Raw genomic sequence first — 15,639 nt, 5'->3', positions numbered from 1 at the left:
GGATAAAGTTTGCTCCGGGTGGGAATCGAACCTGCGACCTAGCGTTTACAAGGCAGGCACGTTTCCTTTCAAGTTAACGCGGCTGACATCTCTACTTTTTTTCCCCCTCTTCTTTTTTTTATAACCAAGCAAGGTCTTCTGCTGTAAACATTTAATGTATTATGTACTATGTTAGTATACCCATAAAATATATGAGACTTTGTTTAAACTGCTGGGGTAAAAGGACTTTTAAGTGTCATTCGAGCAGGATAAACAAGATATATTCTATTCTTACAGGGTGGTCAAAATTGGAGAGAAGGAAATCGACTACAATCCAAACTTCAAGCTAATTCTGCACACCAAGCTGGCTAACCCTCACTACAAGCCAGAGATGCAGGCGCAGACTACACTCATCAACTTTACTGTGACCAGGGATGGACTTGAGGATCAACTGTTAGCTGAGGTGGTCAAGTTTGAACGCCCTGATCTGGAATTACTCAAGGTGAATATCTACTCATCTCTTTAAGCTTAACTCTATACACAGAAAGGCCACTCTGAGGCTCAGATGTAGGGCCAACTGCCCCAAAGGATGGGTGACACCTGGGTAGAAAAATGCTCCAGGCAAACTACTAAAGTGTAAATGAAAGTAATCTTGTTTTCTTACTGGAAAGATGAAGGATGTTCCTAATAGTGTATGAAGAATAGTAAAGAAAAGAGTATCGTGAATTTATTTTAACACAAATAGGGGATCCTTTTCACAACTTTTGTGGGTATCACAGCATTACTAAGTGCCTCCTGTGCAATCAATTTCCATATTTCAATAATCTTTTTACATTGGTAATGCTGTCACTGGTCGCTAGTCAGTTAAATTGTTCTCACGAGGCTGAGTACACCCCGAACTCCAAACACAGAGTCGAAAAACTCCGACACCTCCGAAAATCGAACCCATCGACACTCCTTTTAAAGCAAGGGTACTTTCTTTGTAACTTGTCATACGTACATATAACTCACCAATTTTCTTACTGGAAAGATGATTCCTACTTCACCAATTCCCTCATTCCCCCTCAGGCTAACCTGACCAAGGAACAGAACTTGTTTAAGATCACTCTGAAAGGTCTAGAAGACGACCTTCTCATGCGCCTGTCTTCATCCGGTGGTGACGTCCTCAGCGACAAGAACCTTGTGCTTAACTTGGAGAAGTCCAAAAAGACGGCAAAGGAGATCGAAATCAAAGTGAAAGAAGGCAAGAAGACGGCCAAGAAAATAGATGAGGCTCGAGAACAGTATAGACCTGCGGCTGAGAGAGCCTCGGTGATCTACTTCATTATGAATGAACTGTTCAAGATTAATCCCATCTATCAGTTCTCACTCAAGGTAAGTAGTTCCAGAGGTACAAATTTGTTATTTAGGGCCAGGGCCACAAAGTGAGTTTAAACTCTGTTTAATTTTAACTCTCGGATTGAGCAATCTGATTGGTTATAAAAGCCCATCAGATTGGCTTAAAATCCGAGATTTAAACTTAAACCTAGTTTAAACTTACTTTATAGTTTATAGCCCCGGACGTAAGTAGTTCCAGAACTTGAAACAAAAGTCATGTTTCATTATTAGATGTAAATGTGTCCATGTGACCCAGGTTGCTTTTTTATCGAGCTACACCTGCGTTGTAAGCGCTCGGCCGAAGCCATGGGCTCGCCCGGAGCGGATAAGGTTCGTTCTCGGAACGGCTAGCTTCTCTCTTCGATTTTGGGACGATAAGACTTCCGTTGTAGTTGGCTCTATAAAACCTAAAAAAAGTTGGAAAAAAAAAGAAAAATAAGGAAAGTAAAAATGAGCGAAAAAAAGCACAGACAGACTTTCTTTTTTCTTCCAAAAATTTTCGACTTGGTTCGTGTATTTCCTTTTCCTCGGTCTAATATGGTGGTGTTTGTTTTGTTTCCCAGGCATTCACTGTAGTGTTCCATAACGCTATGACCAAAGCCAAGAAGTCCGATAATCTCAAAGGCAGAGTGGCTAATCTGGTGGAAAGCATTACATTTATGACCTTCCAATACACAAGCAGAGGATTGTTTGAGAGAGACAAGTTGATATTCATGGCACAGATGACTATTCAGGTAAAGTATTCGTGGCATAAATGACCATTAAGGTAAAGTATTCATGACATCATCAGATGAGCGAGAAGAGTTTTTTTTTTTTTTTTTTTTTTTTTTTTTTTTAAGACCTTATGCACTTATTTAAAGGGACTTTTCAGTCCTATCCCAGCAGGATAAAAAAGGTCTATTCTATTTTTCTATTATATTCCACAGGTCTCTGTGCATGGGTGATCAACATTATCACGTTCTACAACGTGTGGACATTTGTAGAGCCCAAGAGAAAAGCTTTGGCCGCAGCTAATGCAGAACTGGCGGCTGCGTCCCAGAAACTTGCCGAACTCAAGGCCAAAATTGCGGTAAGGCTCCCGGGGATAAGTTACTTGGAGCGGTATTGTCAATTTGGATTCGGTGTTGAAAGGAGAACTTGGAAGTTTAAAAGGATAATGTCCAAGTCTTATCCTATAAGTGCAACTAAAGTTGACAGATACTCATATATCTTTACAATCTCACGCTATTGTAATTGTAATTTGTAATTTGTTTATTTGCATCAATAATTATAGATTACAATGCAGCTTAAAACTCTGCAGCGCAGCGGTCATGGATATATTGCCAGTTTCCTGCCTCTAAGTTGGAGGAAATATGAGCTTTATACTCAGTTCTATGTGATTTGAATTTGTCACTTCCCGCTACATACTTTAGGCCTGTCGCTGATTGGAAACTAAGTCGCTTCCAACTTTCTATCATTTTCATAGTTTGGTTTTTCAGGCTACGTTTCCAATGCGCGACGGGCCGACAGCGCAGCGCTCATGGATATATTGCCAGTTTCCTGCTTCTAAGTTGGAGGAAATATGAGCTTTATACTCACAGTTCTATGCGATTTGAATTTGTCACTTCCCGCTACATACTTTAGGCCTGTCGCTGATTGGAAACTAAGTCGCTTCCAACTTACCATCATTTTCATAGTTTGGTTTTTCAGGCTACGCTTTCAATGTGCGACGGGCCTGGTCCCAGAAACTTGCCGAACTCAAGGCCAAAATTGCGGTAAGGCTCCCGGGGATAAGTTACTTGGAGCGGTATTGTCAATTTGGATTCAGTGTTGAAAGGAGAACTTGGAAGTTTAAAAGGATAATGTCCAAGTCCTATCCTATAAGTGCAACTAAAGTTAACAGATACTCATTTATCTTTACAATCTCACGCTATGCAGCTTAAAACTCTGCAGCGCAGCGGTCATGGATATATTGCCAGTTTCCTGCCTCTAAGTTGGAGGAAATATGAGCTTTATACTCACAGTTCTATGCGATTTGAATTTGTCACTTCCCGCTACATACTTAGGCCTGTCGCTGATTGGAAACTAAGTCGCTTCCAACTTTCTATCATTTTCATAGTTTGGTTTTTCAGGCTACGTTTCCAATGTGCGACGGGCCTGATATTCTATGCTCTCCGCTCCGTTTTTATCCGAAGTTAGCTGAGTTATATTCTGTTTTATTTCCTCCCCAGTCTCTGGAAGCTACTCTACAAGAGTTGACGGATAAATTCGACGCCGCGGTGAAAGAGAAATTGTTCTGTCAGAATCAAGCAGAGGAATGTGCTGAGGGAACACCAGAAAGTAACCCGTTGAAATATTTGCAATCGAAAAACGAGTACAAATTTGTGTCGATGGTGGGATTCGAACCCGGGACCTGTATTTCAAGCAAGTAATATGTGTTTGAAATTGAAATTAGAGTGCTTTTTATGTCTCTGGGAATCGAACCGAGGACCTTCTGACCGTTTCCTTTGGCTTTGGTTTCAGATTTCCATGATGAAGAAAGAGATAGCTCGTGAGGAGTTGGACTTTCTGCTCCGGTTTCCATTCCAGCCTGGTGTGTCCAGCCCTGTGGATTTCCTCACTAATACTCTGTGGGGTGGAGTCCGCGCCTTGTCCAACCTAGAGGAGTTCAAGAATCTGGATAAGGTAAGGAAAATCTATCCCTTTCACATTGCCCGAATATCCTTAATTTTCCGAGGATTTGGGTTTCGAGATCCTGTATCTCCAAAGCCAGGGTTTTCCAATTGGCTAGCACTTTTAGAGCGGCCCTTGGAGCTTTCTGAGATATCCTCTGTCTTAGACTAACTTTTCTGTTATATGCTGATATTTTTTTAAAAAAGTAGGTAATCTCTCTCATCTTATTTCGAGTATTTTAATAAAATCAATCTTGTCATACTGATTGATTTTGACGTCAATCTTTTTTTATGTTATCCAGGACATCGAGGCAGCGGCGAAGCGTTGGAAGAAATACATCGAGGGAGAAACACCAGAAAAGGACAAGCTACCCCAGGAGTGGAAGAATAAGTCGGCCCTGCAGAGACTATGTATTATGAGGTGAGATAGATAGTTAGACCTCTCCTATTTATTCAGCTGCCTCAGTCTGCCTGGTCAGCAGCCAACATTCATAAACCTCAGTGGTGTAATAAATAATAATAATAATGGACTCTTGAGTGGAAGGTAACCACTAGGTGAGGTTAACGCCGGAGGCGTTCTCTACCACCTAACCCTTAGAGCTCCATTACGTGGAAGGTAACCACTAGGCGAGGTTAACGCCGGAGGCGTTTTCTACCACCTAACCCTTAGAGCTCCATTATTATGTGGCGAGGAACGACATTTGTGAGACGCATTTATGCTTAACACTATAAAAATTCCTTATTTGTGTATTCCGGGTAATCGCGTGCATTAATATTAAGAGGCCGGTAACTTTGTTGTCGTATGGAGGGTGAAACCATCACTTAGAACAATAGCAGTTCTACTATTATGACGTTAAACCTCTAACAAACCCTCCCTCCTAACTCCAGGTGTCTTCGGCCAGACCGCATGACCTACGCTGTCCGCTCCTTCGTCGAGGAAAAGATGGGAGACCGGTACGTAAACGCTCGCGCTATCGAATTTGAGCAGTCCTATCGTGAGTCTAGCTCCACAACGCCCATATTCTTCATTCTATCGCCCGGTGTGGATCCTACCCGTGATGTAGAGGCGGTAGGGCGCAAGATGGGCTTCACCACCGACCTGAGGAATCTGCACAACGTGTCCCTGGGGCAAGGACAGGAGGTGATTGCCGAGGAAACTATTCAGATCGCCTCGACCAAGGGACATTGGGCCATCTTACAGGTATGTATATCACTCTCAACTTTACCTTTTTCTATTATGTTTTGTTATTAATCCCATAAAATACATGAGGCCTTGTTTAGACTGCTAGGGTAAAGGGACTTACCGGCCTCTTAATATTTTTCTACATTCCAGAACGTACATCTGGTGAAGAACTGGCTCCCTACTCTCGATAAGAAGATGGAGGCCTCATTTGAGAAACCACACAAGAACTATCGTCTATTCATCAGTGCTGAACCTGCTAGTGATCCAGAGTATCATATTATACCTCAGGGTGTTCTGGACTCCTCTATCAAGATAACCAATGAACCTCCTACTGGTGATTATAATATAATAAGTATAACGGCCAGTCTAGTTAGCTTGGTTGGTAGCGCGTCTGTCTTACAAGCGCTGAGCCGCGGGTTCGATTCCCGCCCGGGGCGGATTTTATCCTGAAAGGATAATGTTTGTTCTCGTAAAGACTGGCTTTCTCCTATCCTGTTTTGCTTCTCTCTTCGATTTCGGGTTGATAAGACCCTAGCAGTTGCAGTTAGGTCCCTCTATCACACCTCTTGAAACAAGAAAGTATAAGATAAAATATGTCCAACTGATGAGTCCAAATAAGGACGAAACACGTGCCTTGGGCTGCTTAGTGATTTGGTCTGGTTTCGTTGTATAACTCATGTAGTGATTTAAAGGATAAATGTTAAAATAATAATAATAATTAAAATAATAATAATAATAATAATAATAATAATAATAATAATAATCATAATAATAATAATAATATAAATATTAGTTCGAGATTATATTCACTTCTAGATCGAGCTTTGTTAGTTGTATAATTCGATCCTCAGGTAGCTTGTCGCCGAATGAAGGCTAAATTTAAAGCTGAGAACCTCTTCTTAGTTTTCAATCCTCGATTTATATCACACCTAGATAATCCAACTTGTAAGGTCTGACCTAACTGAGTACACTAAGGGGTTTCCAATAGAAAATAAGGAAACTTTTAAATCTAAATTATTCATTTATCCTTCTAAACAATAAATTCGAAAATTCATTAGAGATATTATGTTCAGTTATGCAGTGGTTAGCGTGGTGGACTTCGTATCTGGAGGTTGGTGGTTCGAGTCCAAGTCAAGTCAAAAAATTTAGCGTAGTGCATTAAGCGGGGAACGACATTTGTGACAAGCATTTATGCTTAACACAATTAAAATTCCTTCCTTTATGTTCGAAGGTGAGAAAATTCAAATCTTTCCTACTTACCCTAATGCCCTATTCCCACAGGTATGCAAGCTAATCTACACAAAGCGCTGGACAATTTCACTCAAGAAGACCTGGAGATGTGTTCTAAGGAAGCAGAATACAAATCCATTCTGTTTGCTCTGTGTTATTTCCACGCTGTGGTCGCAGAGAGAAGAAAGTTCGGACCTCAAGGATGGAATAGGAGTTATCCTTTCAATGTCGGTAAGTGTGTCTTGAATCCTTAAATAATGTCAGGCTTGCTAGGAATATTTTTTGGACGTTCTAATTCCAAGATGCTTTTACAATAAGTCTTTTGACATCGACTGGAATGTCCATTTTCAGGTGACCTCACTATCAGCTCCCTAGTGTTGTACAACTACCTCGAGGCCAATAACAATGTTCCCTGGGAAGATCTGAGATACCTGTTCGGTGAAATCATGTATGGAGGTCATATCACTGACGATTGGGACAGGAGATTATGCCGTACCTATCTGGAAGAATACATGAATCCGGAACTGTTGGAAGGTAGAGCCTCCTCACTTTCAGCCCTAGTTGTTAATTGATTCTGATGGTACTCTGGTTGGGGTTTTAACCTATATCTTAGTAGGGTAGGTACTTACTTAATTATACTGAGTCAACGCCGTTTATATGATTTATTTTTCGTTTTGTATGGAAGCCGTGGAAATCAGTATGCAATGTGCCGATCTTACAAAGGATTTTCCAGAGGCTAGGTATTTTTATTTCCCTTGAATAAAAATTAATGACAAACTGATTTTTACCTCTTTACACTGATAATGCTGCCAAAGGTCGCTACTCAATTGTTTTCACGAGGCTGAGTGCACCCCGAACTTCAAGCACAGAGCCGAAAAAAAAGATGATACCACTGGGAATAGAACCCGGGAACTCCGTCGTACAAGCCTAATGTGATACTCATTCGGGCACGGAGGTTGCTGTAAAAAAAATGATCTCATCGATCTATTTGTATGGAGTTTCTTCACATCTCTGCCAGGAATAGAACACCACTCGGCCACAGAGGCTCCTAAGTATATCAACTGTTCGATACTTTCATATTTCCAGGCGAGACCAAGCTAGCCCCCGGGTTCCCCGCGCCCCCCAACCAGGACTACCAGGGCTATCACACCTACATAGATGAGAGCCTGCCGCCCGAGTCGCCTATCCTGTATGGACTTCATCCTAACGCGGAGATAGGATTCCTCACCACACAGGCAGAGAATGTGTTCAAGATTATATTCGAGCTGCAGCCCCGGGACACTGCGGCCGCTCAGGGTAGTGGAGTTACTAGAGAAGAAAAGGTGAGTAGGGGTTTGTCCTTTCCCCCCTAGTTCAGTTACTCTAATTGTAATACAATATATTCTCCATAATATGTCAAAATATACGAGACCTTGGTTAGACTGCGGGGGTAAAGGGACTTTTCAGTCCTATCCTAGCAGGATAAGCAAGGTATTGGTATTCTATTCTATTCTAGTGTAGGGGTACTTCTATCTCACTTACACAAAAAGCCCAACTTGGCCATTGGGTCATTTTCCCACGAAAATAATCTCCCATTTCAGCAGAAAAACTAACTCCTCCCTCTTTCTCTCCCTCAAGGTGCGTCAAGTGTTGGATGAGATTCTAGACAAGTGTCCCGATGCGTTCAACATCAAAGACATGATGGGCAGAGTAGAAGATAGAACACCGTACATTATTGTGGCATTCCAGGAGTGTGAACGGATGAATATACTCATGTCTGAAATCAAGAGATCCCTGAAGGAACTCAACCTGGGTCTCAAGGTAGATTTTCTTTCTATCTGTTTCTTGTTTAATTTTTTCCACCTTTTCACTCAATTATTTGTTCTAATATCTCCTATTCATAGGAAATTTGCTTCTTAATTTTTGTGCCCCATAAGATCTTCGCGGACCCCATAGAAGATTTGTACCCATTTGTAAAATTAGTCATTAGCTAATTAAAAGTTCATTAACGGCTTTCATTAGGTTCAACTTCAATTTCATTGGCCTTTAAGCCAATATTTGTTGCCAGAATAACGTCACACCTAAGTTTTACGTAGATATTCCAATAATTGTAAAGGTATTTTCTTAGTCGATCGACGGCCGTTCGACAATGTGTGGACACAGCTTAATGCATATTTTCTTCCCTCCTCGCAGGGTGAACTAACCATTACCACCGACATGGAGGCCCTGGAGTACTCTATCTTCATGGACACCGTCCCTCCTAGCTGGGAGAAGAGAGCCTACCCCTCTATGTTAGGACTGGGGGGATGGTTTGCAGATCTTATGTTGAGACTGAAGGAACTAGAGAATTGGGTCGGGGATTTCCAGGTAAGAGGGAGGGAGGGAGAGAGAGAGGCAGAAAAAGGGAGAAAGAAAGAAGTAAACGAAGCACTAAGTAAGTGCGTGAAAAATAAAAAGACGATAAGATACAGATATCTGATAGATATATTTGATTAATTCGGTAGAAAATTCCTTCAAGATGTTCCAAAATTAGGCCATTGAGCCTTTTTTCCCCTCTTTTCAAGCTATCTCTCTAAAATTTCTTCTTCAGGGTTCTTCAACCCGCAGTCATTCCTCACAGATATCATGCAAAGTACTGCTAAGAAGAGACTGATCTATTATTACACAATTATATTGTCATTATTTTATTATTATACTTTACACTGATCTCATTGTATTTTATATTACACCACGTTATATTCTACTTCCCAGCTTCCATCTTCGGTGTGGTTAGCGGGTTTCTTCAACCCCCAGTCATTCCTCACTGCTATCATGCAAAGTACTGCTAGGAAGAACGAATGGCCTCTGGATAAAATGTGCCTGCAGTGTGACGTCACTAAGAAACAGCGTGAAGATTTCACGTAAGTCCTTAGGTTTTATTTTTATCATTCCCGAAGCAAAACATTGAGTTTTTTCGATGTTCCTAGCTATTATATTTTCACACACCCCTTTACTTCCAAATTCTAGTTAATTCTTTAGTCCCCATTTTTCTGTCCTTTTTGTACCTACTTTACTGTCATTTGTTACTGTTTAAATAAAGAGGCAAGATGCTTGTGATTGTATTTGAATAAATAAAACATTAGGCAATGGCAAGAAACAGCACAGGACAGAAGTGTGGAGAAACATGGTGGCTGAAGCCAAGGACCCTCGCGGTCTGTGATGGCTACGTAGTAAGTATTCCCGAACCAAAATTGTTTAGACTGCGAGATCAAAGGGACTTTTCAGTCCTATCCCAGCAGGATAACCAAAGTATATTCTATTCTATTTATTTTAGTCAAGCACCACGAGATGGAGCCTATGTGAATGGTTTATACATGGAGGGAGCTCGCTGGGACATTGCCCTGGGTGTAATATCAGATGCCAAGCTCAAGGAATTGTTCCCTATGATGCCCGTCATTTATATCAAGGTAAAAGAAAATTAAAAATTACATACTTAGGTACTCGTAGGTGCATATATCAAGGTGCACTCAGCCTCGTGAGGACAAGAGAGGAGCTACTTTAATAGAGTACCGACATTACCAGTGTAAAAAGATTGATGATGAATGAGAATTAATAGTAAAGGAGGTACTTAGTAAATGCTGTGGTTCTCGCAAAAGTTGTGAAAAAGCTCTCTGCTTTACCACAAAGAATTCATGATTTAATTTGAAAACTATAGTAGCCAATGCTTCTTCCAGGCTATCACACAGGATAAGCAAGATCTTCGGAACATGTACGAATGTCCGGTGTACAAAACACGACAGCGCGGTCCCAACTACGTCTGGACATTCAATCTCAAGACCAAGGAGAAACCGGCAAAATGGACAATGGCCGGAGTTGCCCTACTTTTGTGTACTTGAGTCTTATTCTTATCGGCCGCTTTTATGTTTTCTTTTCTAAAAATTTATAGTTTTCTAGTCAGATTCAATATTTTGTTATTTCCTTAGTCGAATTGATTAAATATAATCGCAACTTTCTAGTCAAATATTTAACCTTTTCTAGTCAGCTCTGAGCTTTGCGACAGTTTTTTCTTTAGTTTCTTTTCGCTCTTCTCCCTATACTAGTACACTTTGCTAGAAACATATATTTATCACGGTGGTCGAGTACTGTCCTCTCGAGCAGGAACATGTTGGGTTCGATCTCATCTTTGTTACCAAACAACCTATACTAGACATGTTGGGTTCTCTCTTGTATTTTTTGATTTGTGTACATAGATATTGGTAGGAAATTCTTCTCTCCCCCCCCCCTTGTATTTATCTTTAGGAAAATTAGGATGATATTCTTCTCCATACTGTTTTCCCCACCAATTCTTATATTTTTCCCCTTCACAAAATTGTACAAAGAAAACGAATGTATGTATTATATCTCGGAAAATTGAATACTGATGTAAATAACTGAAATGAAACTTGTCAGGCCCTACACTTCCATTGTAAATTGTTTTTTTTTTTTTTTTTTTTTAAATGAAAAAAAAACTTGTCGGGCCCTACCCCCTCTTTAAAAATTTTTTTTTTTTTTTTTTTTTTTTTTAGTATGTAACTATGTATGTACCTACCTATTTTGAGTAAGAGAAAAGGAATGAGAGTGAGAACATTAATTGAATTTCTTGTTAATAATAATAATAAGAAGTATGATTTCTATTTACATATTTGTACATAGACAACATTGCGATGTACATAGTATACTGTAACATAATATGAGTACATAGCATGGGCACCAAGGCAGATGAATACAAGGTAAGTGAATAGGTAATCAATTAAGAATAGTATCATTAGTATCATATGTTGAAGTTTGTACAGATGTCATTATTTGAATTTCTCATGAATGCAATTAAAAGAATTTATCTAAAAGAAGAAAAAAAAAAAGTAATTAATTATGTACCTTTGTGCATTACAGATATATAATAGTTTAATAGTGTACAGTAGCCATACGTAGTACCAATATCAAACTCAGGGATGTAGTGTGTAGCGCAGTAGATTTCGGATCTAGAGGTTGGTGGTTCGAGTCCATGTCTATGTCTAGTCATAAAAATTATTGTGGTAAATTATCGGGGAACATTTTTGACTAATTGTTAAGCTCGAATAGACCTTAACACAATTGAAATTCCTACCTACAGTACAATATTTGAAACCCCATGTTTGAGAAAATGGTAAATCATTGAGTATTATTAAAACTCATTAAGTATTGGAATAAGTTTGAATCTCAAAGTGGTCATATTAGAAGGTACCTATTAGGGACGTGATTTTAACCCATTAACGAGTTTGTTTTAATACTGTTCTATAGTTTGTTTTACCACCTAACGCCCGGATTTCATCTACTTTCTCCACAGGTAATGACGAGCTTACTCAGATAGTTTCCAATACAGCTCAGAAGGCGCGACCTTACTACAGCAAAGGAAAACCGACCAAGTAAATCCAAGAACGGTGGGGGAAATGAAAAGCCCATTCTTAAAGGGATTTAGATCAAATCAAAAATAGAATTAGCAATAACATGGTAATTTATTCTTAAAATTATGTTAGAAGTAAGGAGTTTTTTGGCCTTATTTAAGAAGCTTTTTCCACTATTGATTCAGTTGACCTAAAGTGCCTAGTAAGAATCAAAGTGCCTTATCTCAATAGCTGTAGTTCAGGCACTTTTCTTTAATTTCTCTAGTCACATTCATTTTAATACTAGTCAAACAAAGATGGCAATATTTTACCTTTTTAGAAAATAAATATTATATAATAGAAAGTTTTAGAAAATTGTTAATAACAAAAACTTGAGTTTTTTCTTTGGTGTATTATAGATTTTCAAATGTGATCATATTATTTTCGAGTATAGCACTGAAATAACACGTCACGTTGTAATATCAACACAAACAGTGTAAAAGACAATGTTCAACATAAAAGACAATATCTAACCTCATTAGGATTGACTAGAGGTATTAGCACTGGTTACGTCTCCATCACACAGAGGCTTAGTGAATTCAGAGGTAAACTTGGGTGGTAAAGGTCGCGCGGTCATAACAGGGGTTCTAATGTCATGCTGGAGGGGCTCAAATTTGATCAGGGATCCAAACAGGACGTGTTGAATGACGGGGAACTTGGCCAAAACCTCTCCCTTGTACATTTTGAGGAGCCCTTGGTTGATTTTGGACCAGGACGGAAGGGCACTGATGTTCCACAGCTGATTTGAGTGCTCGGAAAAGTGACCGGTCTTTACCTGGGAAATATTAAGATCATGAGTTTTTTGAAGAGGTTTGATAGAGGGAACAGTAACTGCTAAGGTTTTATCGTCCCGAAATCGAAGAGAAAAGGAAGACAGGATTCTTCCCTTTGTATGGAGATTACGTTGTATTGAGAATCAACCTCTGTTAATCTCGTTACTGACAACATTCGTAGCTATACAGTGACATCAAACCCCTTGGGGGAAAATACGAAAGCTCTCCAAAAAAAAAAAAAAAAAAAAAAAGATGACTGTTTCACCGCCCCTCGCTCCGATTTTATTTCGTAGCAATGAAACAACTGCTACATCAGACGCATGTGATCTGTGTCGTAGCATGCCCATCCCGTAGTATGTCTCTCTCTTACCTTCATAATGTACTGAATGCACGCTAGAAACAAGTCGATTCTTTGAGTCGAATATTTGAAAAGAATCGAATCGTGGTATTCGAATATTCAAAAAGAGTCGAATATCCCATCCCTAACTGCTACTGATAAGAACGTGTGTGAACATAGCCACGGACTCCTGTAATTTTGTGAAATGTAAACAAACAAAAAACAAACCCGTGAGCCGTGAGAAATTTTTTGAAGATTTCTGTGATGTGGATTCTTTTCTACTTGGAATTATGAAATAAGTAGGGTTTATCATAAATTTTCAGTTCAGGGGTCTTGAGAATGATCTCAGTTTGTTCTCAAGATGGGTAAGAAATCAGAGAAAATCGATGACTTGGTGCAGAGAGTTTCCTTATATCGCACGATACCGGCCTACCTCCATGGAACTGTATTCCCGTTCGTGATTCTGTATGGTAGTTGGGCGTATTTCTGGTTCATAGTACAAGGCTATGAAGTGTATGCAGAAGAAGGATTTCTTGGCTTTGGAGTGATAGGAGTTCTCCAAATATTAAGTGTCCTTTGCTGCTACTGGAGTGTTCACATCAGATGTTTTTTGTCCTGTAAAAAGGTGAGATGATTTGTGCAAGATATTACATTGCTATGGCTATAGGCATATGTCTCAATTTAGTTTTACAGACTCTTAAAAAATATGGAAATTCAAATCCAACTTGCTCACCTTCATGTGGGTAGGTACCCTTTAGATTTTTGACCTAAAAACAATACACACTAACTCAACACCTATAAGTCTAACAGCTGGGTCATCTATACCTTGCTCTCGGGCTCAACAATAATGGCACCAGTTTTGATTTCAATCATCATTGAAATTTCAATTTTTTAATGGTTTCCTTAACATTGATTTTTTCCCAATGTTTTTTTTTTTTTTTTTTCAATATCATTTGATTGGCATTTAGATGATCCAGACATGGAAAGCAAGCAAACATTAATTTAAATTACTCAGAATCTCTATGAATATTTCTTATTGTCTAGGCATGAGAAATAAGTTAATATTTTTTGGAAGACATACAGGTGTATATGATGCCTACTTACATGATAAGCTTCTGAGTTTTCCCATTGTTTCATATCACTGTCCTTCAAAACTTGTCTTTTAGGTATTGCATACACATGATCAGGACCCACCGCGTTTTTAGAACTGAATGCTGAAATTGGAAAAATGTTCTTGTTGTTAAAAATTATCAACACTTTATGGAGTCCAAGATACTACCAAACAATTGCGAGCTTCCCCAAATGAAAGGTACAAACTGATAGTCGTCCAAACTCCAAACGCCGTGACTACCGGCCGGTTCCATTCTGTATTCACATTGGAGTCGACGAACTAGGTCTAAATATCTGAAATACATGAGATCAACAATTAGACCGGAGGACCGGCGTGAACAACATGTTTTAACACATAGTTAAAGCGCCTAAAAGGAAAAGAGGGAGAAAAAAATTGGAATTAGGGGTTAAGCTCTACTAAAGACCAATTCCACTAAGCATAGTGCAGGTCAGTCATGTTCCAGTCACAGTAAATAAATGAAAATGGAAATAGGAGGAATAGGATGTTTCCAACTTTAGTACTACCCTTAAATTTTAGAGCAGCAATATGATGCTGCCCAATTCACTTTTTATGGCTACAATAAATCCAATCACCAGGAAGTAGCAGAATGAATAAAAATTAAATAAGGCAAGTGGGAGACATTTTCCATTTCTTTTATTTTGCTATATTGTAAACTCTCACCTGACAAAGATCCTGTTAACCACAGCAACCCTATCGTTCATACTAAAGGCACCAATTCGGAACAAGCACAGAAGAAACATACAGAACGCCATCTCATGTCCTGTGCCGTAGTCTATCCTGGTGCTATTGCCAAATGATTCCTTCAAATAAACACTGATCTCGGGGATGGCAGCATGGAATTTCTCTGGTAGAGCTTTCTGTAGTTCAGTTTCAACACACTGGACACAATAAAAATATGCTATTAATACACATAGACTCATGGACCTTTACTAATTTAAATTACCAATACGTGACAGTAATCCCTCAAGTACTATGCTATTATCTACCACCATAACTCTTGATTGTTGTAAATGTTTAGCTGATGCTGGGGTGTGATGGACTTCAGTCAGGTTTAGGTGATTTGTCCTGAATAACATAATTTTAGATGTGCAACCAAACATAAGGATTTGGGCTTTTTTTTTATCCATGTAGGTACATCTTCTTTTGTCAGCTAGCTAGCCTGATTAAGTAGGGGTTCACAGGTCAGCTCCATATGTCCCACAGCCAGACAGCCTAACCCTGGAGCCCTATTCAGTGGTTAAATTATCACTTGAACATATGAGGATGTAGGTATATGCTTCTGTTGGTATTCGAACAAAACACTGGCAAGCATAGTCAGTCATACTTACTTCACCTATCTTGTTCAACCACTGTGCAAATGCTTTGTTTCCAAACCTCTGTGGCTGATCAATTGGTGGAGTCTCGTCAATAAGTTTATTGAAGTGTTCTAGCATTTGAAATACACTCATTACATTATTGGATGGTTCCAGCCTGGTGTCTATAGCTTTGCCTCGCACAGCTTCATTCATTGATAAAATAAATCCTTGGTATTCCTAGGAAGGTAGGATACAGACATAATTA

General features: G+C 39.4%; 2 protein-coding genes across 2 annotated transcripts in view; one reads left to right on the top strand and one right to left on the bottom strand.

Moving 5' to 3' along the window:
• The window catches only part of LOC103522333 (dynein beta chain, ciliary-like), a 73,747-nt gene extending 63,341 nt beyond the window's left edge, over positions 1 to 10,406 (top strand). Inside the window, exons 75-89 of the mRNA XM_026829949.1 lie at positions 277 to 481; positions 1,048 to 1,353; positions 1,920 to 2,090; positions 3,859 to 4,020; positions 4,310 to 4,428; positions 4,896 to 5,208; positions 5,341 to 5,524; positions 6,472 to 6,651; positions 6,772 to 6,954; positions 7,507 to 7,742; positions 8,038 to 8,220; positions 8,593 to 8,766; positions 9,151 to 9,299; positions 9,713 to 9,845; positions 10,113 to 10,406. Of these exons, the coding sequence (XP_026685750.1) occupies positions 277 to 481; positions 1,048 to 1,353; positions 1,920 to 2,090; positions 3,859 to 4,020; positions 4,310 to 4,428; positions 4,896 to 5,208; positions 5,341 to 5,524; positions 6,472 to 6,651; positions 6,772 to 6,954; positions 7,507 to 7,742; positions 8,038 to 8,220; positions 8,593 to 8,766; positions 9,151 to 9,299; positions 9,713 to 9,845; positions 10,113 to 10,274 (2,860 nt within the window). The 3' untranslated portion in view covers positions 10,275 to 10,406. The remainder of the gene's footprint in view (positions 1 to 276; positions 482 to 1,047; positions 1,354 to 1,919; positions 2,091 to 3,858; positions 4,021 to 4,309; positions 4,429 to 4,895; positions 5,209 to 5,340; positions 5,525 to 6,471; positions 6,652 to 6,771; positions 6,955 to 7,506; positions 7,743 to 8,037; positions 8,221 to 8,592; positions 8,767 to 9,150; positions 9,300 to 9,712; positions 9,846 to 10,112) is intronic.
• Positions 10,407 to 11,013: 607 nt separating this feature from the next.
• Positions 11,014 to 15,613, bottom strand: LOC103522240 (serine/threonine-protein phosphatase 2A activator-like). Its single transcript, XM_026829887.1, has 7 exons — positions 15,408 to 15,613; positions 14,740 to 14,957; positions 14,227 to 14,351; positions 14,052 to 14,161; positions 13,373 to 13,503; positions 12,981 to 13,020; positions 11,014 to 12,612 (listed from the first exon to the last, which is right to left on the bottom strand). The coding sequence occupies exons 1-7, from the start codon at positions 15,585 to 15,587 to the stop codon at positions 12,316 to 12,318; spliced, it is 1,101 nt and encodes a 366-aa protein (XP_026685688.1). The 5' UTR covers positions 15,588 to 15,613; the 3' UTR covers positions 11,014 to 12,315.
• Between the last annotated feature and the right edge of the window lie 26 nt (positions 15,614 to 15,639).

Source organism: Diaphorina citri, unplaced genomic scaffold, assembly GCF_000475195.1.
Source record: "Diaphorina citri unplaced genomic scaffold, Diaci psyllid genome assembly version 1.1 scaffold4, whole genome shotgun sequence".
NCBI classification, from domain to species: domain Eukaryota; kingdom Metazoa; phylum Arthropoda; class Insecta; order Hemiptera; family Psyllidae; genus Diaphorina; species Diaphorina citri.
This window is presented reverse-complemented; position numbering and strand designations above follow the sequence as displayed.

What these genes read in the sequence shown, in the direction of transcription:
- LOC103522240 (XM_026829887.1), bottom strand. Translation starts at nt 15,587, where the DNA reads ATGAATGAAGCTGTGCGAGGCAAAGCTATAGACACCAGGCTGGAACCA. An exon ending in GGGAAGCTCGCAATTGTTTG is followed by an intron (nt 14,162 to 14,226) that starts GTAGTATCTTGG and finishes TTCCAATTTCAG; the next exon opens with CATTCAGTTCTAAAAACGCG. An exon ending in GCATTCAGTACATTATGAAG is followed by an intron (nt 12,613 to 12,980) that starts GTAAGAGAGAGA and finishes AATATTTCCCAG; the next exon opens with GTAAAGACCGGTCACTTTTC.